Source organism: Gambusia affinis, linkage group LG07 (assembly GCF_019740435.1).
Source record: "Gambusia affinis linkage group LG07, SWU_Gaff_1.0, whole genome shotgun sequence".
Taxonomy (NCBI): domain Eukaryota; kingdom Metazoa; phylum Chordata; class Actinopteri; order Cyprinodontiformes; family Poeciliidae; genus Gambusia; species Gambusia affinis.
This window is the reverse complement of record NC_057874.1, coordinates 5,991,108-6,016,308: the sequence shown is the minus strand read 5'-3', so window position 1 is coordinate 6,016,308 and position 25,201 is coordinate 5,991,108. Positions and strand designations below refer to the sequence as shown.

Below are 25,201 nucleotides of genomic sequence, written 5' to 3'. Positions count from 1 at the left end.
ATCATTCGTCACCAGTGTCAATTGTAGGTAGACCAGACTATCAATGGATGCCTTTTAAATCCCTGGGATGGTGGCCGGTCTTCTGTCAAACTACTGTTCTCAGACAGCATTTCTCCTCACCTCCTCCTTCTCAGTCCACTCCTTGTGAACTCAGAGCTGAAGACTTTGCGATCAATAGTTCAGCCTTGCATGCCCAATGTGTGCTGCATTGACGCCCGTGTTCTGTATGTAACACAGTCTCTCTTCACTTTTACCAGTGTTGAGATCACTGTCTTTCACAGGTTTCCCCCCCCCCCCCCCCCAGTATTTCTCAACTGTGGAAAATAAAATATCTGTATCTATCCTGACTAGTGAAAACAACTTGAAATGGAAACGTTAGAAAAATGTGGATTTATGACATTTTTGCTATATTAATGCATCTGAACACGAAACCACAAATAGCAAGATGAAACTAAAGTCTCTGCTCCTTAGAATGTGAATTGTTTAATGGAGCAAATTTATGCCATTAAATCATCTGAATTATGTCCAGACAACCCATTCAAGTAACAAATTATATTTTTCAACAAATTTCAACCAATTTCCTTCACACATTTTACAGAAGGTCAAAAAAATGCCCAGTCAAATTCAGCTTTCTGAAGGATTTGAGCATTTCTTTCCCATCTCTATACTAATAAAACAAATACCTCCCTGTAAATAGTATGAATGGATGCACAATGGTTTAAAGGCCTGGTCTCTCTTATAAGCACCTCTTCTCAATCTGCTCCTTTTGTTTCTTTTTCCGTAGTTTTGGTTGTAGAATATTAGTGAGTGCACAGGCTTTAATAAAAAGGAACAAAAACACAAAACGGATGGAGAAAACAGCAGAGCGCGTGCTCAAGATCCCCAAGAGAGTTTAGCCCAGAGGCTTCCTGTGATCGAGACAACATGTAGGAGTACTACAGCAGCAGTCATCTTAAAACGGCATGAAGATTCAGATTAATACAGAGATTTGACAAGGAGTGATGAAGAGAGCTGTGATCCTGTAGTCACGATTTGCTGATAACCTCAGGAAATCGACCCGCCTCCCCCGGCGACCAGCCCATGCTGATGGACCGGGCCAGCTCAGGTTGCTACGCTGCGAGTCATTTGCAGTAATTTTGGGAGATGAGTTGACCGTTTTGTAGGTGTTGAAGTCATGAAAGCCGTTTTCTGTGCCGGCTTTGTGTTTTGTCTGACTTCATTATGATTTTAATCGACCGCTGACCGTTACCGAGGCGTGCCTGGAGCTTCGTCTCATACTTACAGTATTTGTACTGTCGCGTTTTCTTGTTTTTGTTTTTTTGTTGTTGTTTTTTTTAGAAATAAAATCCCTTTTTCAGACTTTCTCTGGTGCTCTCTTGTCCTTGACCACTTAGTTCATCGCATCAACAAACAGAAGGTTCACAGAAGGGGAAATGACAAGAGAAAAAAATGGTCTTCTTTAAAATACGCAGGAAATCTGATCAAACAAAACGACAAAGAAAACAGTGAAGCAGAAGTTATAGTGAAAATGTTATTACTCAGTTCCAGATAAATGCAGCTGTACAGGGATTCCCTTTACTTATCAGGCAGGCTCCATATGTTTCCTGGAGGAATGAGGGAAATATAAGGAGTTAATAATCAAGTGTGTAAGCTAACGATACTCTACATTCAACAGCTCCTCTATGCAGATGTAAAGAATTAAAGGCACCTCACAGCATGAGCATGTCACATCATTAATGTGTTTTTCTTTTTTAACTATCACGCAAGAACCAGATAATCTCTTCCACTCCACCAAAAACTTCAAGGTTTGGCTTTATCCATTTAATATTTACCAAAAGTTCTTCCTTAAATGCATTATTACAGTGTGAGCTGTATGCCTAGAAATGCCTTTGAAGTTGTATAATTACTAGATCAAATTTAATGTATTTTGAGGCTTTCTAATATTTCTTTATACATTTTTCCACTGAAGTCACTACATCAGAATATTAGGGCCATACTATATAAGGTCATGAATAAAGTCGCACAAGAATAAAGTTGTAATATTATGTATTTCATTTTTCTATTACTTTATCCTCGTGTTTTCTACCGTTATTATTTTCTTAGCATGACCCTAAAACTGGGAAAATAAGGACTAAAAGAAAAAGTGACGTTGCTGAGCCAAGATGTCGCCTTCTACCCTGAGGTAGAGTTGAGAGACTGCATTACAAAAAGTAAACCTTCAAGAACGAATCTGAAGATATCGTATCGATCTTACCATGCTAATACTGATACAGTCTCAGTATCGATGCTTTGAATCGATTCGCAACAGAAAGAATACTTCCAAAGCACATGTACAAATATCAAATATGTGGAAAAAAAAAATGTCTTTGCACAGCCAAAAAAAATATGGAGCAGTTTATAACAACTGCAAACAAAGTCAGATTTTTGGAGAGTTGAATATACAGTATCTAAATATGTTGCACCCAATACAAAACTGAATGTGAAAAAATAAAGTTCAAAATGTAAGATTGCTAGTATAATCTTTATATGGAAACCTAGATGAATTATAAGTTGGATCAGTCATAAAAGCTTCATTTATGGGTGAGAATATCATAAGAATGAGCCGAACCAGAAGGTCCGACCACAATAACTTGTTGGACCTGGATCATGAAGCAAGTTTACTCAAACATGCCCAGAACGTTACATCCCTTTGATTCTTTTCTCCACACAAATATCATCATAATTAGAGCCTGTAGGACTGCGTCTGACATTTTGAAATATATGGGAAGCATTTCTGGGGCGTAATTATATACAGCTTGTCCTTATGTGAGGAAAGCTGTGGGGAATAAACAGCCTGCGACTCATATTCTTTACTGAACTGTTGAAGTGGGTCTGATGTAGGCTACTGCAATAAACTCTCTGACATTTTCAATTGCGCAAATGTCAAGATGATACCTAAGTTGACTCCTTGTCTGTCTGTTTGCGCCTTCGGTGTGTACGGTGTGGAGAGATTTCGTATTTCTCGCTCTCGTCGAGAGGCTGTCTCCACTCGCTGAGCGGCGGCGTTTCATTTGCTCTTCTTGCGGAGCTCAGCCGCTCACTTCGCCGTCGCCGTCCACACGTTGGGATCAGAGCTGACGGACAATGGCTGTTGCCCCACATTTGGCTCCCGCCGTCAGAACGCAACTTTTCCTGCCAAACCCATTTGCTCCAGCCGCCAGTGCTCTCCACTGTTGCCTTGGTAACAAAAACTTGCGGTGGCTTTTGTTTAGTGAAAGTGAAGTAATTGATGCATTATATGCTAATCAAAAACAACAGTGTAGGTAGGATGATGTGAATGTTCACCCAGTTGGCATACCAAGCAGATGCAGATGGGTGTGTTTGGGAGTGTGTGCGTGTGTGTGCGTGTGTGTGTGTGTGTGTGTGGGTGTGTGTGTGTGTGTGTGTGTGTTTGCCAGGCAGACCTTTGATGATAGATGTCAGACGCAGCTCTGCTGATGGATACGTCTTCTTCCTGCTCAGCAGACCAGCAAAGACACACTCGATGGAATATTAAAATTACTATATCAAGAAAATGAAAAATGCAAGAGCTTCAAAAGAATGAAAGGATCTCACGATGAACAAGCAAGGACTGGTGGGAAAGGTCTCATTTTGTCAGGCTTCTTTTGTCTCGAGTTGTTCCTTATGGAGGTAACTGAAAAATGTTCATTTTGATCCTTCTTCGAAAATCGTCTTGGAAAATGCAGTGTGAATGCTGTGAGCTGAATTTTTGGGTGAGAATTGCAGGAAGATTTGAAGTCAACTGCAGAAGACATGCAAAAATGTCAGAAACGGGCAGGAGCAGCAGAAGAAAAAGCAAAAGTCAACAAAACACCTATAGAACTGCTGAAGACGAGTGAAAACTTTCAGTCAAAGACCATCAGAAACACTGCTTTCAATGCTAAACTGTAAGGCCGCAGCAGTTTATGAGGTAAAATGAGCTAAGAAGCTAAAACTAGCTGACTTTCTAATGTGAGCTAGCATATAGGCTATCACTAGCAAGTTAATCTACAGTGAATACCCCATGCAATGTGGAAAAAAAAACAAAGTAAAGGCTAAAATTAGCAAAAAAGGTAACATTAGCTAAAATACCAATGCTAGCATCTAGACTAGCATTAGCATGTTGACCGGGATCATACTTCTTGCACTGTGAAAAAAAAAAAGATGTAAAAGCTAAAAATGAGATAAGAAACTAAAACTTGCTGACATACAAATATCAGCTAGCATATAGGCTATCACTGACCATGTTGACCTACAATAAAATACCCCCATGCAGTATGAAAAAAAACTGTAAAAGCTAAAATTAGCAAAAAAAATTACCGCTAGCTAAAATACCAATGCTAGCATCTAGGCTAGCACTAGCATGTTGACCTACAGGAACAAACTCCATGCAGTGTGAAAAAATGGATGTAAAAAGTAAAACTAGCTAAAATGCTAAAGCTAACTAAAGTAGTATCGACAGCCCTAGTGTTTGTTTCAGGTTCCCCGCCAGCTGGTTGCTCTCAAAATCATTTTACTGAATCTTTTACAGTTCCCTCCACACATGGGCGTAGGTTTGGGTATGGACGGTCGTGACGACCAATTTTCAAGGGATATAAAATAGTCCCGACCAATTTTTGCCATATTAATTAATTAAAAAAACATATGTATTTTTTTAACAAAAACAAAATAAATAAACGAAAATCCACATTGATTAGTTTAATATTTCAATATACTACGCAGTGGTAGCATTCATTTTAGAATTCGCTGTTATGAACTATAATGACCCATGCCGCTATTGGCTCAAAGAACGTGGATCTACGTTCTTTGATTGGCTGCAACAGGCGGCGGCCAGCTGGACACACGCGGATCAGAAGCTTGGTCCATGGTGCTGAAAGTGAACGCGTCTCCTTCTGAGTTTGACATTTATTATGAGTCTCCGAGACCATGTCGCCACCAAAAAAGAAAAGGACGACAGACATTGGAAGTTATTTCGCTACCTCGGCTGTAAGTACAGTGAGTGGACCCATAAGTTAGATATCTATCACGCAACGCATTTGTTGTAAAGTCCGGTGTTTAGTAAGGTCAGCACTGAATGTGAGGTAGAATAGGTCTGTTAATTATGTAATATTTTTTCACATAGGATGCTCAGACAGCAGAGCAAGGGTCAGAGCAGAACGATGGAGAGGTGGCTGGAGCTTCAGGGCTCCAGGTGAGGTTTTGGTTCTCAGATATGTAATATCCAGAGGATATTTCTTTTGATCTTACTTGTAATGTTTGCTGAATTTTGAAAAGAAAAAAGTAAAGTGTTCTTGAACTGATCTGCTGAGTATGACTGTATCTGGTTGTATACACAAGATGTATGATCAAGTTATGGTTATGGTTGGGGGGAGGGGGTTATTAAACCAATGTGGTGCCCCGCCCCACATTGGCTGGTCAAAAATGGTCGGGCCGGAGGGGTGGGGTGGGGGGGGGGGGGGGGTTGGTCAGTAAGTTGTAAGGTCCCACCAAAACGTAGACCAAACCTACGCCCTTGCCTCCACAGGTATTGGCACATCTTTGCAGCTTGAAGAGATATTCATCATTTATCTCAATAAAATAATCCATCCTTTAATTTCACTAAATTAGCCCGGTGGGAAAAAATGTGGTTGAGAAAAGCATAGCAAAATTACCATTTCCACATTTACTGGCATCTCAGGCCACATCTACAGAAGAAATGATTTCTGGAAACTTTTACGTTAACCAGCTTTAAATAATGTCATTTGAATGCTTTTTCTTATGATTATTAATCTTGCACTGATAAGTAGGTTATTTTGCATGTTAATTGATATTTAGGAATGTAACCGACTTGATTTTCATAAAGATTCAGTGGCTGTTTTTTTTTTAAATCAAATTCTAAGATATTTTTGGTTTCATGTTGATTTGTTTACCTTTTAATAAGTGCTATTCCTGAGAAAATATAAAGATATCCTTATGTCTAAATTTAAGTGTAATTCTTAACTCAGTTGGAGCTAAAACAATTCTCTCTGTTAATTGCAGACTAACTGCTTTATAGAAATTAAAGTGATGTAGAGTTGCTGGAAATACTTAAATGATTCCCTTGAAACATTTAATTATGATTCAAGATGAAAAAAATGTTGCTATTTTTTTCATAATTAGCAAAAAACTACTAAACAAAGGTATTAATAATTTACTAAAGCTGAACAGATGAACACAATTTAATACTTTCACAAATATTTTTAAGCATTTATTGGACTATTTCATGGACATGTTCCAGCAGATAACAAATTCAAACTCACCCATTACATTTTGTCATTATAGTCTTTGTTAACGGCCACTAAAAAAATTCTACATTTATTATTTCAGTGTTAAAAATGTATTGATAGATTATTGTCTTTATTTTTTTTTTTTAACGTGATGTAGAAATAACTAATGATTTCTTTCTTTTTGGAGGTTCGGAAACTCGTCGTTTCTCAAAGTAAAATCTGCAACAAACAATAAAAACACTCGTCTGATCCTGATGAATAATTTGCTCTGAAGCTCGCCGAGCCCCTAATAGTAAAAACTGTCACTCTGAAGCAGCTATCACATATAAATGATTCCCTTTTATGTCACAAACATGAATGATGGCTTCAATTGTGAAATGAAAAGTTTTCCTTCCTGGTGTTTTTGTTTGTCTTTTCCCCCCAAAAGGCGCCGTTTTAATGAGCATGGCGCCGTACGAAGGGAGGCATGACACAGTAGCAATAATTTGGGCTTCTCGCAGTTGACGAAAAACAGAGTAAAAACTGAAGTGCAGTAAATTATTTAGTGCACGGGCCGTAGCAAAGATCTGACAAGTTGCTCATTTAGAAAGATTAACAGATGTGCCACATCACTCTGTTGTCAGTCTCCGCCGCGGTAAAGAAGCATGAATAAATTGGGTTTCATATCTCCAGTGGGAACCATTCTTTATGACGGTCCTCTTTTCCTTTCTTCCCTTTGCAGTACGTCTAAAAATAAGAAGAAGGGGCGGCGGAAGGAGATACATTTGTTATCTGCAGCCATAAGGGCCATTGTGCTGCATTTTCTCTTTTTCGTTCTCCTTATCTCACTCATTCAAATTCTGCTCCGGCAGCAACTTCTGACTCTATCCAACTAACAGGAGGCGGGAGCGCATTCGTAAAAAGTTTCTCGCCGAGAGACGAAAGTGCGGCCACGGGCTTGAAAAAAAAAAAACGCTGACGCCCGTCTCGCGGCCGAGGCGGCGACTTTTGCCTGAACTTTTCCAGAGGAGCTCTCAGACCCGGTGTAGACGCTTTCGTTCCAGACTCAACCTCAGATATTAAACGTTTCCCGGTGGGACGATTCCCTGCCCCGAGTGGAGGAGTTTAAATACACCTCGAGGTCTCGTGGCGCGTTCTTTTTGTCGTCGAAAGTGGGAAATTCCAAATTCCCAGTCGGAAACATCAACTGGAAGGCGACTACGCCCCAGTTACGACTTGAAAGGCCGACTTTGCATTTCGATATGGCCGCTCATCAGGACAACAGCGGTGAGCTGTGGTGGAAGCATATTTATTTTATAAGACGCACACCGTTTATTGAAGCAGCTACACTTCTGAAGTTAAAGGACTCGATTTGAGGTCTCCTGGCCTAGTCCAAGTTCAGATTTTTGGACGTTATAGTCGCCGTTCTGATGAGCTCCATCTGCTCTGACATGTAGTACAAAGAACAGAGAAAAATCTGTCCAAACCGGCTGGAAACGTAAACCCAAAAGACTGTAGCGTGGTTCTCTTAGGGGCCTGGATATAAATTCACAAAACACGTTTCAAATTTTTATTTGTAAAATGTCCTCTTTACTTAAAAAAAGGAAAGAAAAACATTTATATATATTTTCAATTTCACAAAGGAACAAAGCCCTTCACTTCGCCACCTGTTACTTTGTTCGTCTTTTTCCAGGCTTTTGCTTCTTCTCCGCTGCTGTGAAAGAATGTCGTGTTCACCAAAGCTGTTGTTTTGTTTACAGAGCCGAGAATGACTGACAGACAACTTTGATCATTTCTTTGTCCGCTGTCTCAGAGGGAAAAAAGCGAACGGTGGAGAGTGATTCACCTCAACAGCCGCTCTCTGCCTCTGCTGCTGGAGGCAGACATTAGGCCTCTTTTACAATTCCTCTGTCTTCTGGGGAAGAAAGAGCCCAACACGACTCATTTGATGTGCCAAGTTTGCCAAATGAGAGTCAAGTAGTCGTTATGTTAGCCAAAGATGAAGGATGCAGGTGGAAAAACGAATGTCCAACAGCGGGAATAAGAACTACCAAGCAAGCAGAAACAACAGGAACGCCATGTTCATTTGGCACATTTACTGCATTATTTTATTGAGTCTACACTCGGTTTACATGATATACATTCAAATGTAAACATTTGTCACCACCGATACTTGGAGAAAACATCCTTCACAAGTGGTAGAAAAATTAGACAAGTAGCAACCAATAAGCTTCTGGCATAATTCTGGAAGATATTAAGAAATGTTTTCTGGTAGCAACCCAATCTGAAACCAGCTTTTATAAATGTTGTGGATCATTGATCTGTTGGTTTTTTTTTTTTTTTTCAATATTTCAACCATGTAATCGTTAATTTGAGTTGAAGTCTGAGGAATTCCTCCTTCTCCATCACTGTCGGTCCCAACAGTGGAGGTGGAACGCCTCGCTCTGACGTTACCGTTACCAACCTTAAAACTTTTCATCACCTGACTCAGTTTAATTTCTAATAAACAACCCCGACAATAATTTCTAATGAGATGAGTTGTGTGCGGCTTCGTTTTGACAAAATGTCCGTTGGAGATTAAACAATTAATCGCGATGAATCGACTCTTGAAACGATCGTCAACTCATTCAGTAATGGATCAGTTGTTAACTGGAGAGTACAGGCTGAAGAAGAACAACATATCCAGGGCTGTAATTAAGACAAAACCGTACGAAACATATGTACAACTTACATATGTTATCTACCTTTTGCTTCACCCGGTTCAAATTCATAAATGAAAAAAATCTCCTTTTGCTATAAATTGTTAATGGAAGGACTAAACAGATTAGCCCTACACTCTATTGACGCTGAGTCAAGCAGAAATTCCTGAGCGTTTCACATGCTGATGTTAGAATATTTTTTTAGCTGCAGATACATCCGTCGCTTCACATCAGCAAGCATAAAGAACATTGCACTGTTTCATTTTAGGCAATAAAATCTTTATTTTCACGTTTTGAAAAGAAAAGCGAACTAAATTGTTTGTTTTATCGCATCTTTAAATGCATAACTAGTATTGTATGAATTGTTTGGTTTTTTTAATCTGCAGAGTGTGCCAATGTTTCTATCCAATTAATCAACAGAATAATCGGTCACTAAAGCAAACATTAGTTGCAGCCCTAATGTCAGCGAAGGTGTATCTCTTTGAAGGAGTATGTAAAATAAAATGTGGATTATAGAAGATCCAAGATGAATTCAGGTGTTAGTTTTAACGTCTGCTTCATTGTATCACTGAGAAGAACTACCAACTCCTGGAGTTATTTCCTCGTTTTTACTACGATTAGAGACGAAGAATTCATCTTTCATTCCCAATCTATGGAGGCTCAATGGAGTCATGTTGGGGTGTTGCTCAGAAAGTCACAATCTCAGCCAGGCTGTAGTATTTTTTATTTTTTATTTTTTGTTTTAATCCAGTGGAGATCACAACATTCTTTACAGAAAGTCAAATACTTGTTGAGAGATTTCAGTCTGGACCAAAGCGATTTATCAATAAGCCAAAATATTTCATCAGCGGAGCCGCTGGGCTGTAAACATTTCTTAAGCAGCGCTCCCTGAAGAGTAACTCGAAATGTTATGAAAGCACAACAGCACTAAAGCCCTCGCTCTTAGCTGCAGTGGGGCATCAATAATCATCACTCCACATTAAGATCCCAGCGCAGACCCGCCGTTTGTTGCGCGGGCTTAAACATGCGCTATTTGCTCCGACGGGAACGATTCACCCAATTTGTTTTCCACCCTCTTGTCAGCCCCTGCGAACGTCGTCGTCACAGATCTGCATCCCGCTCGCGCAGGCAGATGCCTCACAGTCTCATTTATGGTTTAATTCAAACTGTAATTCGGCAAACGGCGTGATCCCTTTGACACGAAATGTCGAGGAGACGCGGCGGCGTGCCAAACACGTTGTCTGATGGAAGACGGGGGTTTTAGAAAACAGGCTTCTCACTCCGACACAAGTGCAAATCGACTGAAAATTGAAGTTAATGAGCAATTATCCTGCCAATTTACCTCTATTGATGTCTGTTGTCTCACTGATTTGCAAATGAATCCCAGCTTCGTTTTTTTTTTACTGATTTAATTCATCTTAAAGATGACACGTGTCTTTATTTTCCCGCCTTTTTATTATGGACACTGTGAGTCTCGTAAAATGCTTTCTCTCTCTCTCTCTCTCTATTTTTTTGTTGTTTTTGTTTTCCATATGCAAATACTCCGTGGACGTACACGGAGCTTTCAGGTTACATCCACATGCACTGAAAGCGTGCGCTTTCCGGCTGGTGTACAGGAACTACAGGCGTCAGAAGGTTCTGGACTTTGTTCAGGGGAAAGTTGACCTGATACTCAACATGAGGGGGCCTGTCTTCTCCAGCTCGTGATAAAGGGAAGTCATATTCTGTCTCGTCTCGCACAGATTCGCTACCATAACGTATCTAGTGTATCAGGATTCAGCAACCAACACACTCAAGCATTTCCCACACAAAGAACAGAACATTCAGTGTTACTTTCTTTAGTAGAGGTGTCCCCATCAATCCCTAGCTTTTAGACTTTATGTTTCTGTGCGATTATTAATAGTCGCACATAGTCGTGATAAAGCTTTTATCACGGGCAGTAGTATCTAGATTAGATACAACTGATATTAGCTAATCTGACAGTGGAGGTTGTTGAGCTAATTTAAACACCTGCTCTGTTGATGACCTGTCAGAGTTGGTGTGTGGGTCACCTGGTTTCATATTGCAACTGAACCGAAACACACAGAATCCCACATCATATCTACACGCTATGGTTACCAAAGTCAAGCTAACACAACTGAATTACTTTCCCTCGCTGCTTTTTTCTTAGTTAAAACTTTTTTCTGACCTTATCTATTTGTTGTAGTGGTGACTATTGGTAGCAAATCACGGCGTCCCTTTTTCTTTTATATATCACGCATATATTTAAGATAACTCAACAGCTAAAACCAGTGGTAGTCATCATAGGCGAGCAGCTTTTTGCCCTCCACCAAGTACCTCTTGCGTGTGTGTCGTCGCCCTGCAAGGGGGCTTCACCCAGCAGGAAACAAAGAGAAAAAAAAAAAGGTTTCCTATTCATTCATCTTTCGATTCCAGGTCCATCTTGGTCCTGGGGACCCCTACACTCCTGGATTCCCGTCCTTCAACCAGACCCTGCTTGCCCCAACGAAGTCAGCTGGCCTCCCTAAGATCCCAGCCCAGACCATCACTGCCAGCTCAGCTCCAACTTTTACTTACAAATACATGGTACAACTCCTCCTGAAAGCTCCGTGGTTGTACACAAGCAGCCATCACAACACGCCTAGCGCCGTTTGCCAAGTTAATTTATTCATTCATAAATGCCAATGCAACCGGGATGCATTTCTGCCTTTCAAATCAGCTGCACTGCACTTGAACTGGCGACTTGTAGTCTGGCCTTCCTTTTGACTGCACATGAAAGCCCGGCGTTGCAACTGTAATGACTCAACAGAATGTGTTCCCAAAGAATAAAAAAAAAATTTAAAAAACCATCTAAAAATGAAATGAATTATTTAGCCTCTCAGTCCAGAACCTCTTTTTAAGTTCAGCTGAGGATTCACACACACATGCAGCTTTGATGATTGGGCTCGACGCTCGTCTCTGAAAGCCGGGGTTAATGGAAACTTCTGTCTGCTTTGTGTTGGTCTCTTGAAAGAGAATTAAAGGGTTGATGTGTGTGAATGTGGATATTTTGCATTGGCTGGTAAATCCAGTGTCTGGAAAAGGTTCATCGCATTTTGTCCCTTCACAGCCGCGAGTATTTTTATTAGAACGTATGCAACAGACCGACACAAACAAATGTGTAATTTTCAAGTGGAAGGATAATAATTTGGTTTTGGAAGACCAGGCTTACAATGCACTGGGGGAAACCCTGGGTGTAAGCAGCTTTCAACAGCGAAAACTTATGTAGCTGAACTATTCACCTGAAGAACCATCAAGCTGAATGTAAGCATTCCTGGTACCGGAGGAAATTCAGCTAAAGTCCAAATCCAGTCCAAAGGGTCACATAGTGTTTCAAATGCAACACACACAGACTGCTGTGAGGTGTCCATCTGAAACAGATGGGGTTTTCCCAACAGTTGCATTCAAGTACATCTTGTAAACTGGATCGTCTAAATATCCAAATAGAAAAATGTCTGTTAAGGCGTTTTATTATTATTATTATTAGTCCTTACAAACCACACTGAAGAGGTGTTGGAGTTGCAATGTGACATAATGTGAATGTGTATTAAAACATTTGCACGTAGCTGTTGATCTGCAGGCATTTTCCGAAACACCCATCAGCGTTTTATAAGCAAAGTGTCTTAAAAACGGAATATATGGACGTAAAATGAGTTGAAACATATTTAAGCGGAAGATATATTTAAGCCCATCTGCGCTCAGTTATGATAAATGTTGTGAATCATAAAAATGTACAATTTAAAATCACCCCCATCTCTCCACCTGCAGCTCACCACTTGTAAAGTGTATTATCTGCGCATAACACGCTGGATTATTCAGCAGTTGTTGTTTTTTTGTAATGAAACGGCTGGACCCTCTGCCTCTGATGGAGCCATAAAAGAAGATTAATAAAAATCAGGTGTGGGCTCTTCTTAACAGTCACGGATGAGACAATGAAAGTGGCAGATTGTACACAACGCAAAAAGAGCTGATTCAGAGTAAGTGACCCACTTCCGTTCAAGTTACGCCATTATATCAGAGAGGCCGTTTGCACAATACATCATAGCACAATAAAGAGAAATAAAACCCGCAATAAAATTTCTGTAGCCATGGAAATTGAACAGGGTACTCTGGAGATGGAGAGATTTTATTTATTTATTTTTTTTTTAATTTATGCATCAGATTGCTCCTTCTGCTGGTTCAAGTATTGTTTTGTTGGGGGGTTTCCTCCCCCTCTCAGTTGATCGTGCTGAAAGCTGATCCACGTCTGGGTATTTGACTGAAGTGCCTACACAGCCGAACAGCTATTCTCACTCACAAACGAGCTGTGATCTAATTTCAACTTTTAGCTACAGAGGAACTTACAGAAACGACAGCATCCCAGCTGTAAGAGACGTGACCTCAAACAGGCTCTGCAACACATGCGCAGAGGACGCGAGGTTGCATTTGTAGCAGAGCTTTGGTTAAGCTTGACAGCAACGTTGTCTCCAGGAAACCTCAATGTTTTTGTTTAAATTAACCAATACTGCCCTCTAGTGGTTGAAATTGGAACAAGAAGGGAACAACAGCATGCAAAGGTTTCCACCTGGTAGAATAGAGATGATTTCCATGAGGAAAATAATTAACAACATCGAAGTTTCATTTGAAAGTCATTTATTATCGGGCGTGCTGTGGTGGCGTAGCGGATAGCACATTTGGAGGCCTTGAGTCCTCGACGCGGCCGTCGCGGGTTCGATTCCAGGACCCGGCCGACATTTGCCACATGTCTTCCTCCCTCTCCTTCCCCCTTTCCTGTCGGCCTACTGTCATATAAGGGACACTAGAGCCCACAAAAAGACCCCCTGGAGGGGAACAAAAAAAGTAAAGAAAGTCATTTATTATTAGTATTATTATAAAACATACATTTACATTTCCTTTTTTCCAGAACTGTTTTTGTTTACCATAAAAGTACAATAAAATTGTGGCTGTAATGTTACAAAATGTAAAAAAAAAGAAAAAACTTTCACAGGTTTTGAATCTTCCTTAATAAATAAATACAATTCATTTCCCACTTCCATTATTAGCTGCGATAAAAATAAGATCAAATTTAGTTTTATAAATTTTACACACATCAACACAAATCAACGGGAACTTGTTTGCAGACGTTTCCAAATGTTGTCGTTATGATGTCACTTCCTGTTTCCCCATCCTTTGTTGGTGCACTGGTTTCTTGTTTAAACTGAAAGCCCCAGTTTTGACTAGATGGTGACTTCAGAAAAATACCACTAACTATATACATAGGGTGTGTGTGTGTGTGTGTGTGTGTGTGCGTCTGTCTGTCCTCAGTTTCTGCCACATTGAGCAACAGGGCTGAGGGTGTTACCTTGGGAACCAGCCAGAGCAACGGAGGGAATGTTCCTAATAGAGAGCAGTGACGATTACTGACTGGAAGGAACTGAAGGTCACAGGTGACGGCAGTCTGAAGACTCTGATTTTCTTAAAGATAACTTCAACTTACCGAGGCGTGGCGCAGCATCTGCAGCTTGATGACACATTCTGTACCTTTTATTACGCAGCAGGGCAGCGAAGACAAAAAGATATACTGTACAAAAGCTGAACAAATACAAAAACACTTCTCAAAAGATGATTTCGTTTATCAAGGGGGGAAATATGGACAGCATTTCACAATAAAGAAAAACACACTGAGAGTTGAGTGAGGTGAAAATAGTAGGATGATCTGTTGATTTTTGTTTTGTTTTGGGGTTTTTTTGGCTGCTTAGGGGCCAGAAACCAAGAATTCTGCTCTGCAGCACAAAATCCTAGAACCACAACTGGACGACAGCTCCTTTACAGACTGTTTCATCCTCGGTGCAAAGAGGACCCCTACCTTAGGTCCTTCCTCCCAGAGACTACCGTCAGAACCATCACTGCTCCTCACAAGCTCCACGACTGTTTACATCGCTGTGATTATTTGCTCTTTTTCCATTTCTTGTAAATAGTCGGTTGTTGTTTTTAAAGGCGCAATATTGTGCAAAATGAACATTTCTGAGCATTGCAACGTGTTTTTGCGTTATTTCCTCAACAGAAACGGACATGGAGCGTTGCCTTGATCCCTTCATGCGTGTTTGAGAAATCTTTTCATCTACCATGGCAACCATTCAGCTGTGCAAAAGGCCTGGGTGGACCTAGCCCCGCCTTCGAGGACGGCTCTCCTCCTCTGAGCTGCAGTTGCTAAGATTCTGAGCTGGTAAAAATGTTGTTAGAGGGCTAATAGGGGAGCCATATAATAGAGGAGGAGTTACAGAAAGAGCAGGAGATTTTAAAGAGACAGAGGCCCAACTTCAAGGTGTTAAATTAAAAATTCTAATGTATTCTAGGTCCTTTTAATGCTCGACTATGAATGCACATTTGGCACACTTTTTTTTTTAAAGTGACCCTACTCAGTTGTAGGGTGCAATGTTGAATTGAATAACTGTTCAGTATTACTGTCTTATGTTGTAAAGTCTCTTTTTTACAGTCTCTCTTTTTTGTGTTTTCTGAATTTTCCCATCGTGTGACAATAAAGGATATTTCTGCACCAAGCCATTAATTTCTGACCTTGAGCTGCAACGTGTTTAGGTTATGCAGTGGGTCATGGTCCAGAGTACACTAGCAGGTCAAACAGAGGTTTTGGAGCAAGTCTGTCCAGTCCGGACTTAAATCCGTAATGTCGCAGCATGACACTAAGCAGACTATTTATGGTAGAAGACCTCCAACGTGGCTTGAATTTAGGTTTTCCGGAAAGAGTCGACCAAAATGTCTCAGAAATGAAGTAAAAGACCAAGTTAAGGGTAGGATTGGGAAGCAATTGCTTTATCACTTCAGGCCAGGTTGAGTTATGTTTTGTTTCTTTTGTAAATGAAATGACAATTTGAAAAGTTTAACCAAAAAAAAAAAAGAAACGCGGAAGATCTCTTTGAAGTGACACATATGTCTTAGCATTCAAACTGTTCAGTGTAGAAAAATATTTCTCAGGTCACTTAATGCTACATTTGAAAGCAAAGGCAGTCTGACCCTTTGATGGTTTCATCGGTCACAAAAAGCTCCTGTGTCAGAAGGAGCTCCGTCTGCTGTGACGATAGTTCCTCTCCCAGCAGAGAGCGACAGCGCTGGGGGAGGCATGTGGAGAGGCAGCGCGGGAGACCCGGTCCACCCTGTAGGAGACGGAGGTGTAAAACACAGGGTTGCTATGGCCGCCCGTGTGTTCCCGCTGCAGGTCAGAGCTGCTGCCGCACACCCCCAGCCCACGGCACCAGCAGCAGATCAGATCCCCGAGTCTGTTGGGTTTGGGAGGCTTGGAGCGCTCCGGTCCGATGAGTCTGAGGTCGTCGGAAGGAAAGGAGACCAGACTCACGCAGCTGCCGCCCTCCTCCACCGGAAGAGTGAGCCGGCTGCGTCCTCCGTCTGCAGCATCCGACTCGTCCTCCTCCGTCAAAAGTTGCTCATCCTCCCGTTCGGCGGTCCTCGCATCCGAACTCACAGTGAGAAACCTCAACACCACCAGGTTGAGGAAAGCTCCCGTGACCGTCAGTCCGACCAGAATGTACACGAAGCAAAAAGCCACGTAGGGCGGCCGCCTCTGCAGGGCGTCTGTCTTCTTCAGGGCGACCAAGTCCCCGAAGCCGATGGTGGTGAGCGTGACGAAGCAGTAGTAGTAGGCGTTGAAGAAGGTCCAGTCCTCGAAGTGCGAGAAGGCGGCGGCCCCGACGCACAGGGTTCCGACGCAGGACAGCAGCCCCACCAGCACCATGTTCCCCAAGGAGACCTCGGTCTCCCTGAGGCCCAGGCCCCGCTTGGCTCTGCGCAGGAGGTAGCGGACCAGCGTGTTGATCCTCTCCCCCAGGCTCTGGAACATGATCAGAGTCAGAGGGATTCCCAGCACTGCGTAGAACATGCAGAAGGTCTTGCCGGCGTCGGTGAGAGGAACGACGTGGCCGTAACCTGAAACGTCACAAAGGCACTGCGGGTTAAACACTTACAGCTGTGGGTGCTGATGGTGATCTAAACAAGGGGGTCAAGATTGGATTCCAATGATTAATCCAGTCTCTGGTTTCTGTTGCTTTACATCCATTGTGGCATCCAATTAACTTCCACTTTAAAGATATTCCTAAATTTCTGGCACGGTTCCAGGGACTGCTGTAGAAGTAGATGTTGATGCAATGAAGAATATTCACATAAAATGAAACCATAGGACTGTCATAGAGACTATTATAGAAAAACAAAGTGTCTTCAATCAGTAATTTAATTACATTGAATTTGCTTCTGCAAATTCAATGTAATACAGACCGCTACAGGAGATACTCTAAAATGTGTATTTGATAATAAAGGATCTTTTTCTTATTCAAAATGTGTCAAGTTTACTCAACTTGTATCAGTTAAGTTGTGTAAACTCAATTGAATTACTTATTACCAATTGAAGCAATTCAGTTAAGCTGGTTCAACGACTTTCTTTCTTCAGTGCAGCCGTCACCGTCTACAATAACTCTTCTAGGAATCTTGATTTAATATAAATCAAATCAATAGAGTTTATTTGTGCAGCACATTTCAGCAACAAGGCCGTTCAAAGTGCATCACAGAAACAAGGATAAAGAGTCAAAAATGCAACGTACAGTCAAAAATCGAGACATAAACGTCACATTTTGACAAGATCATCAACGCATGTGGAACATGTTGCATTTATTGTGGGGCAAAAGGAAACAGAAGGAGTTCCAGCCTCGATTTAACCAGCGTTTCGGCTGTTCTACAGCTTTCTGGAAGTTTGCTCCAACATTTGTTACAACACTTAAATTTCTCTCTGGGATCAATAACATCGTTTTAATTTGCACCAAAATGAAATAACCTATTTGGTAAATAAAAAATAAAAAAAAGAAAGAAACAGAAAGAGAAGAAAATCCATCTATGGGCAACCACAGGGACAAAGTTTTACCAACTTTGGTGAATTCAAAGGCACGCCACACTTTTCAGATACCAGGAGAAAACTGTAAGGGGAGCAAATGGCAGCCAGTATAGTTCCAGGTATTATTTATTTTAATAAATAAAACAGAGAAAGCAAGAAAAGTGGAAGAACTGGAAGAAATTCATAAACATCAACGTGACTGTTGCAGACAGCAAGAATTTATCTTTGAAGTTCATTAGAGAGAAGGGTTTTTATTTTTTTTCTTTTGTTTTGTTTTGTTTTTTTAAATTGTTTATTTATTCACCCATCAGGAGAATCCGGGAAGTTTTGAAAGTGGCCAGATGGGGGCGGCTGACAGTTTTGGGGTGAAAATCAAAGTTAGAAATGTTATATATTTGGAGGCGGAGGGGGAGTTGAGGGAGCTGAGGTGGGACGGGGCAAAGCAGAATAAATACAGAAAAATTGTCGCCTTTCTTTAAAAAAAAAAAAAAAAAAAAAAACAGTGACTGGACCGTAAGTTATGGTCCAGTCACTTTTCCCAGCAATAAGGATTCATCCGCTGGATCTCGTCTGAATTTGACCTTGAAAGTTTTTTGGGTTTGTTTTTACAAAGTTTAATAGTGTGTTCTTGAAAGCATGTCTTTTCTTTTTTCTTCTTATTATATTTTGTTCATTCGTTGAAGTTGTTTTTTCTTGTTTTTGGTTTTGAAGTGGTTTCGTCAACGTGAAGGTAGATTATTTATTAAATGCTTGACTTAGCTTTCACGTAGTTTATTACTGCTAGTAGTAAAAGAAAAAAAAAAGGTATGTGCCTCAGAAAACTTTAGCTGATATCAAAGAGACATTTTTTATTTATTTATTTTATGTACCGCCACTGTTTCACAGAAACTTTTGCAACAAATCATGCGGACGCAGAGACGTCAAGAACCGTAAACCGCGTTCTTACCTATCGTGGTGACGACCGTGATGGCGAAATAAAAAGAGCCGGAGAACTTCCACTGCCTGCCGCCGCGGTGCGGCTCCGACTGCAGGATGACTCTCTCCACCTCCCGGTAGTCCTCCTCCAGGAAGCCGTACTTCCTCTTCAGCTCGCCCAGTTTATGCTCCAGGGCCTCCTTCCGGGAGCTCTCGCTCTCCGTCTCCAGCGCGTCGAACACGGCGGCTCCGAGGAGCAGGTAGAAAACGACGGAGAGGACGAGGAAGAGAGTCCTGACGTTTTGCGCCTTCATCCTGCTGCTGCTGCTGAGGTTGATGGTGATCAGAGGGAGAGCCCCATCCTGCAGGGTTCAAGTGCTGGGGGGGGGCGCTTCAACAGAGAAACTGTGCAAACTGTGAAACTTGCTCCAACAGCAGGTGGAGAGGGCAGGCGGACAACCACCTCTGAGCTTCACAGGATGTTTGTCTGGCCTACTGGCATCATCCACTGAGCCTCTTCAGGAACACTGATGTGTGCCGTGGTTGTCTTCCCTTTCACACTAGGACAAAAAAACTGAAAAAAAAAAACATTGGATAAATGGATTAGACTGTTTTATTTGTTAAATTTGTAAATATTATTTCTTCAAAAATCTATAGTGTAGGTGGTGTCATAAAAGCCAACGACAGACACTACAGTGTATTGCAAGATTATTTACACACCTTGGATTTTTTTTTTTTTTTTTTTTTTTTTTACTTTTTGTTACAAACGAGCCGCGGTTTTGAAGGCGTTTTTTGTGGGATTTTATGAACACAAAATAGTGCATAACTCTGAATTACTGGGGAAATGAAGACACAGTGTCACGATCTGTACTTTACATTTACATTTACGCTCCTAATTTGTTGATTATATCTCCCCAGTTTGTGTTTTCCCCTCGTGTTAGTTCATTTAGTCACATTGTTTGAGCTTTGCACTTGTTTTCTTAGTGTTTCTTATTGTGATGTCAGTTTGAGGTTTAATTTTTTGTTCTTAGTTCTCTCTACTTTGTAAGCAAGTATCACAGACATGAAAATAACAAAGTGAGTCATAAAGACGCAAACATGAAAACAAGCATATCAAAGCTGCCAGACCATTTATTAATATTAGTCATGTTTATCTGCTCCCCTTCCCAGCTGCATCTACTCACCGGTGATTAGCTCTTCTGGAGCCTTTGTCACTTCCCTCCCCCCTCTGCTGTGTTATGGAGTCTTCTAAACTGAGCGGCTGCTGATGTGCAAACACCGTTTCATATCAGACATTAACTTACATTAACCACTGTGAACATTTATCAGTTTGTTAAGCAGAGGAATGCTAAGCCTCCACCCCAAAAAAGAAGAAAATATTGTTTTCTCTACTCATGAAAACCAGACGGAGATGGTTTATTCATCTTTGCGTAGCAATGCGTACACACATTTCGGAGCACAAGTGCGGCCGTTAATCAGTGACTCTGCCTTGAGGGATCTTAAATACACAAGTGTCAAAGTGTCTGTGTGTGTGTGTGTGTGTTGTGTCTGTCTGCGGCTGCCTCGCAGAGCTACAGCTGGAGTGGCTGCCCTTTCTGGGCAGCTTTGGTCCTCCTCAGGAAGCATGAAGCACTCATGTGGGACGGTTGCCTCCGCTTTCAGCCAAAGTGCTACACTGAGCGATGAGGCACAGAGGCTGGTGGCACAACGATGACCTTTCTCAAGCGCACTTAGCCACGGAGCGATCCAGGATTCCTAATGTCGGGAATCCAGCACACAGGGCCGAGCGTGTGGACATCAGGAGAAACCACGGGGGCTTCTCGGCTACTCCGAGTGTTGGGAGTTTTCCTCTGCGCCATGCTAATACGACACACAGAAATGAATGCTGTAGGTCCATCCTGCAAGTTCTACCACTTATAACCTCTTTTGTCTATTTTAGGAAGACAGTCCAATCGGTGGAAACTGCTCGTGCTCCAAAGACGTTCGTGAATAGTCAGAGATTAGTCATTTCATGGACATTTGTTGGCTCCATTCCCTTCACAACATTGACTTTCTCTGAGCCGTCTTTAGCAGAGAATACAGCGCCGCCACCTGTTTTAGCACAAACAAAGGGAAGAGACACATCAGCACAAGTCCAGATTTTCTCCACTGGAACAGAAAGTAGTGGTTTATATCCCTTCTCTAGCTATCATCTGACCACAGTTTGTAAAAGTTCCTATAAGCTGGTAGGTTTCCTGATGTGACTCAGCTTTTAAGGTTCAAAGTTCAGGCCATTCAAGAAAGTTTATGTTAGCCTTCCTTATCCATGGGTGTTTGAAATCCTTGTCCTGTTGGGAAACCAAACTGTTTATAGATCTCAACTCAACCGATTGTCGGAACAATGTAAAAGTATTTGCTTCTTGTTAGACTATTTGCTCTCACATCTAATTTTACCGATCGTCAGACAAAAATAACCCGAGTAAATACAAAATTCTCTTTTTTAAATAATGATTTAATTTAATAGGGGCAAAAAATACCTACACTGATCTGGTTCTGTGTGAAAAAGTAAGTGCACTCCTTGTTAAATTGTGACTTTACCAAATTTTTGGTGGAGTTTCATTAGCTGCACCCAAGCCTGATTAGAGCCAGACCTGAAGAAGGATAAAAAAATAACTTGAGTAGCAACACGAAGCAGGCTGAGAACACAATCTAAAGAAGCAGATGAGAACCAGTCACTGACATCAGTTTGATCCGTCCAGAAAGGGTTACAAAGAGGCAAACAAAAATAAACACCTGGAGAACACCTTCTGGTTGGTGTTAACGATCCAACGACTAAACCATTGCTGCATTTCCATTACAAGGAAAAGCAAAACTTTGTCAGTTTTCTAGGCTAATGTCGAAACGGGATAAGTGATTAAAAAAACGCACCGTTCCCATCATCCTCCAATCACTTCCTGTCAACTTCGTCTTCTTCATGGCTTGTGCCAGAGCCAACATCCGGTGGCTGATCGTTTGAATAGTGTGAAAAAAAAACAAATAAAACAAAAGTGCTACCAAGGCAGGGTTGCGAAATAAACCAGCTCCAATACGGCCAAATGGCCGCCTTATCCAAAACTTTTTATCCCAAAAACTTTTTTTTTCTTAATTGGCATGTTTCTTAATTGGCATGTTTCCATTATGCAAATTTATTTTCCAAATGTCAAATTGTGCAATGACACGGTTAACGGAAACACAGCTAGAGACGCCAAAATGGCATCCAGGGGAGAGTTCAAAGGTCAACCAGGTGCTGACCAAAATAAAACAGACACGTTTTTATTTCACATTTCCAAAAACGGGCTGAAGTGAACCAACTTCAAATGTGTTTTGACACAAATCTGGCACAGAGGCTCTCTGACGCAGAAGCGTGAAAACTGCAGCTCCGAGGAGGAGCTACGCCTTGAAGGCGGGGCTAAGTCCACCCAGGCGTTTTTGCACAGCTGAATGGTTGCTGAGGGAGATTACTAGATTACTTAAACATGCATGAAAGAATGAAAGTAACACTCCAGGCATGTTTTTGATGTGGGATTAACATTATAACATCATGTAAAGCACAAATGATTCATTCTGCCTCTTTAAAACAAACATGAAAGTTGTGGTGTGCTTTTTGTTGTGTTTTTTTTATACCCAGAGGTAGCCAGGTGATTTTTGATCTGCGTAGCTGAAGCTATAACCACAAAGAACCCGCAGCTGTATTGATGAAGCGATGATGCTGCGTTATCTGGCATCTCTCAGCAGAGTTCAACCAGCCCTTTATCTTCCACAGGAAGACATTAAGAGCAGGATGTTCACTGACTGAAACCTCCACGCTCTTCCCTCCGTGTGCCATTTTTTTTATGGAAAATGAGGCAGCGGGGCCTACTGTGAACACGATACTATCTTGACATAGATAGCACCTGGGGACAGCGAGCGAGATAAGACGGGCGGTAATGAGGATCATAAAGCATGTGGAGGCAACATATTTGTGTCTCGTAGATAAAAGCTGCGGCACGTTGGTGTAAGAAGTGTGCATTAGCTTTGCAAGCAAATGTCTCTTCGATGCAAAAGTTAGAGTCACTTGGGTTTTCTTAAGTGACAGTGGACTGCCAGTACCTTATGAAATAGCAAACAGTCATCATGACATTTGATCCAAACAATCTCCAAAATGGGGTCATTCTGTGCAAATGGGTGCTAAGAGTTTTGCCTACTTAATGAATTATAATTGTTAGATGCCTGGTTTCCATTTACAGCTAGTGCTCATTAAATAAACTAACTGTATTATAATTCATTAAAAGAAGGTACTTCAAATAAATGTTTTAACACAAACTCTAAAAGGACAACAGGAAGCAGTGATAAAACTGTAAAAACAAAAATTAGTAAAAGCTTATTATGAAATCACTTTAATCACGTCAATCTAAAACACATTAAAAACATCACATAAACCAGCACTCTAAAGTCAAACTTGGTCTAGTAGATCTGGTGCAGCCCTGCCAAATAAAAGCAATATAAGAAACAAAAACATATAATTCAATCTGATTAAAAGAGACAAATGTATAAGCCAATCCGCGGCGTCAAACAACCACACGCCCAGGTAACGCTGCCACCGGAACGCTAATAATAATGTGGCCCTGTATGAAAACATCAGGACAAACTTATTAAGAGGATCAATTTAAAACAGTTTTCCTCCAAACCTGCCACAGCCAGCAAACAGCGTGGGCCCAACACACACCTGGTCACACACACAGGAAATTGACACTTGGCCCCCACCCTCCCAGCTTCCCTTTTATGGAGGCTCAGGCTGTGGAGGGAGCGCCACCTAATGGTGCCACCTGTTACACACAGTAAGCCTCCCAGGAATATGGTGGAAAGTGAGCTGGCTTCACTGTTGCCTGGCAAAACCTGGAGAGGAAATCAAGACAGGAAGTTCAGAGGATTTTGTTGGAGAAGGAAGCAGTGGGGTATCGGAGCGCAGCTGACTTGAAGATAATCGATCAGCGAGAAGATGAGGTCAAGAGACTGGAGTTTGAGCTGTCCCCAAAAATAGATGACATCGGTATTCTGAAGGAGGAGGTTTCACACCACAAAGATCGGTGCAGACGGCTGGAGGGTAAAACAGATGAGCTGGAAAAACAGCTGGAAAGGGAAGAAAAGGAAAAGAAAGATATACTGAAGAAACTTCCCAAACCTAAAACAGAGGAAATCATTTTTAAAAGTAAGAAAGAGTTTAAAGTGGGGCTGCAGATCTGTGAACCCATCATAACTGAAGAAAAGATGAGACGCAAGAGATTAATAAACCATCTGAAGAAAATGGAAGGTGAGATGAGTAATCTCTTGAAGAAGCAGGATGAGAGCAACTCTGAGCTCTCAGCCTTGCAAAGACAGGTAGCAGCCAAGAACTTGAATGAAAATAAATGTTTTGACCGCCCAGAATCTGACTGGAGAAAACTTAAGGAAGAAATTAAAGCCTTAAATGGGCAGGTGGAGGCTAACAAGCAAAGAGGCTAATGTGATAAATGATATCGCTGTGGAAACACCTACAAGTCAAAGCAAAGTTGAGAGGCAAGCCGATAAACAAATCAGCTTTCTACCACCGATTGACAAAAGGTCAATCCGTTATCAAACTCTGACTCTCGGTGAGGGCAAGTTGGTGCCACATTTTAAAGAGGACAAGCTCGTGACTCAAGGAAAGATAAATCAGCTGAAGCCGACGCCCCCTAGTACACGAAAACCTGAAGTGTCGTCAACATCGGCAGGCAGGAAGCGCTCTCTACGGGAAACCGAGCAGACGAAAGATGTGGGGCAACCAGGCAGAGCGCCACGATGAGGTGAACTCAAGAACTTGAACCAACCTGTACAAAACTAAATTCATAGGTTTTCTCCGGGAGCTCCGGTTTGTCCTACCTTCAAGAAAAAAACTGATTCGGCTAATTGGTGTTTTTTAATTTTACCTTTGTCTCTTGTTCACTAACTGTTGGAGACATTCTTTAAATGGACACACTCTTTAAAATCAATCTTTAAACTAAATGCGTAGGTTTTCTCCGGGTGCTCCGGTTTGTCCTACCTTCGGGAAAAAAAGGGATTCGGCTAATTGGTGTCTTTGATTTGACCTCTGTGTCTCACTCACTGTTAAAAGGGAGTTGCTCCTCTCTACTTTACTGCTCAGGATGAGGGACGGTAACAATTATCAATTAGATAATTGGATGAATAGATTGATGATTGGATTGGATGCAAAGTTTTTCTCCTGGTGCCCCGATTTTTTTTGACACTTCAGCAAAAGAAGTTTCTAGGCTAAGGGAGTAACTTTGTGTTGCAAGTTGGTGGTGATGCAGAGGAGAGGTTAGAGTGCTGATACACCCACAGTCACTGGACGACCTTTTGTTTTCTAGTGCTAAGAATAAAGACACAACTTACACGAGAAT

The 25,201-nt window shown here is 41.5% G+C and overlaps 1 protein-coding gene across 1 annotated transcript; it reads right to left on the bottom strand.

Annotated features, from left to right (window-relative positions):
- Window positions 1–15,892: 15,892 nt before the first annotated feature.
- Window positions 15,893–23,641, bottom strand: LOC122834323 (potassium channel subfamily K member 15-like). Its single transcript, XM_044122663.1, has 3 exons — window positions 23,474–23,641; window positions 18,820–19,362; window positions 15,893–16,918 (listed from the first exon to the last, which is right to left on the bottom strand). The coding sequence occupies exons 2-3, from the start codon at window positions 19,100–19,102 to the stop codon at window positions 16,029–16,031; spliced, it is 1,173 nt and encodes a 390-aa protein (XP_043978598.1). The 5' UTR covers window positions 19,103–19,362; window positions 23,474–23,641; the 3' UTR covers window positions 15,893–16,028.
- Window positions 23,642–25,201: the final 1,560 nt, after the last annotated feature.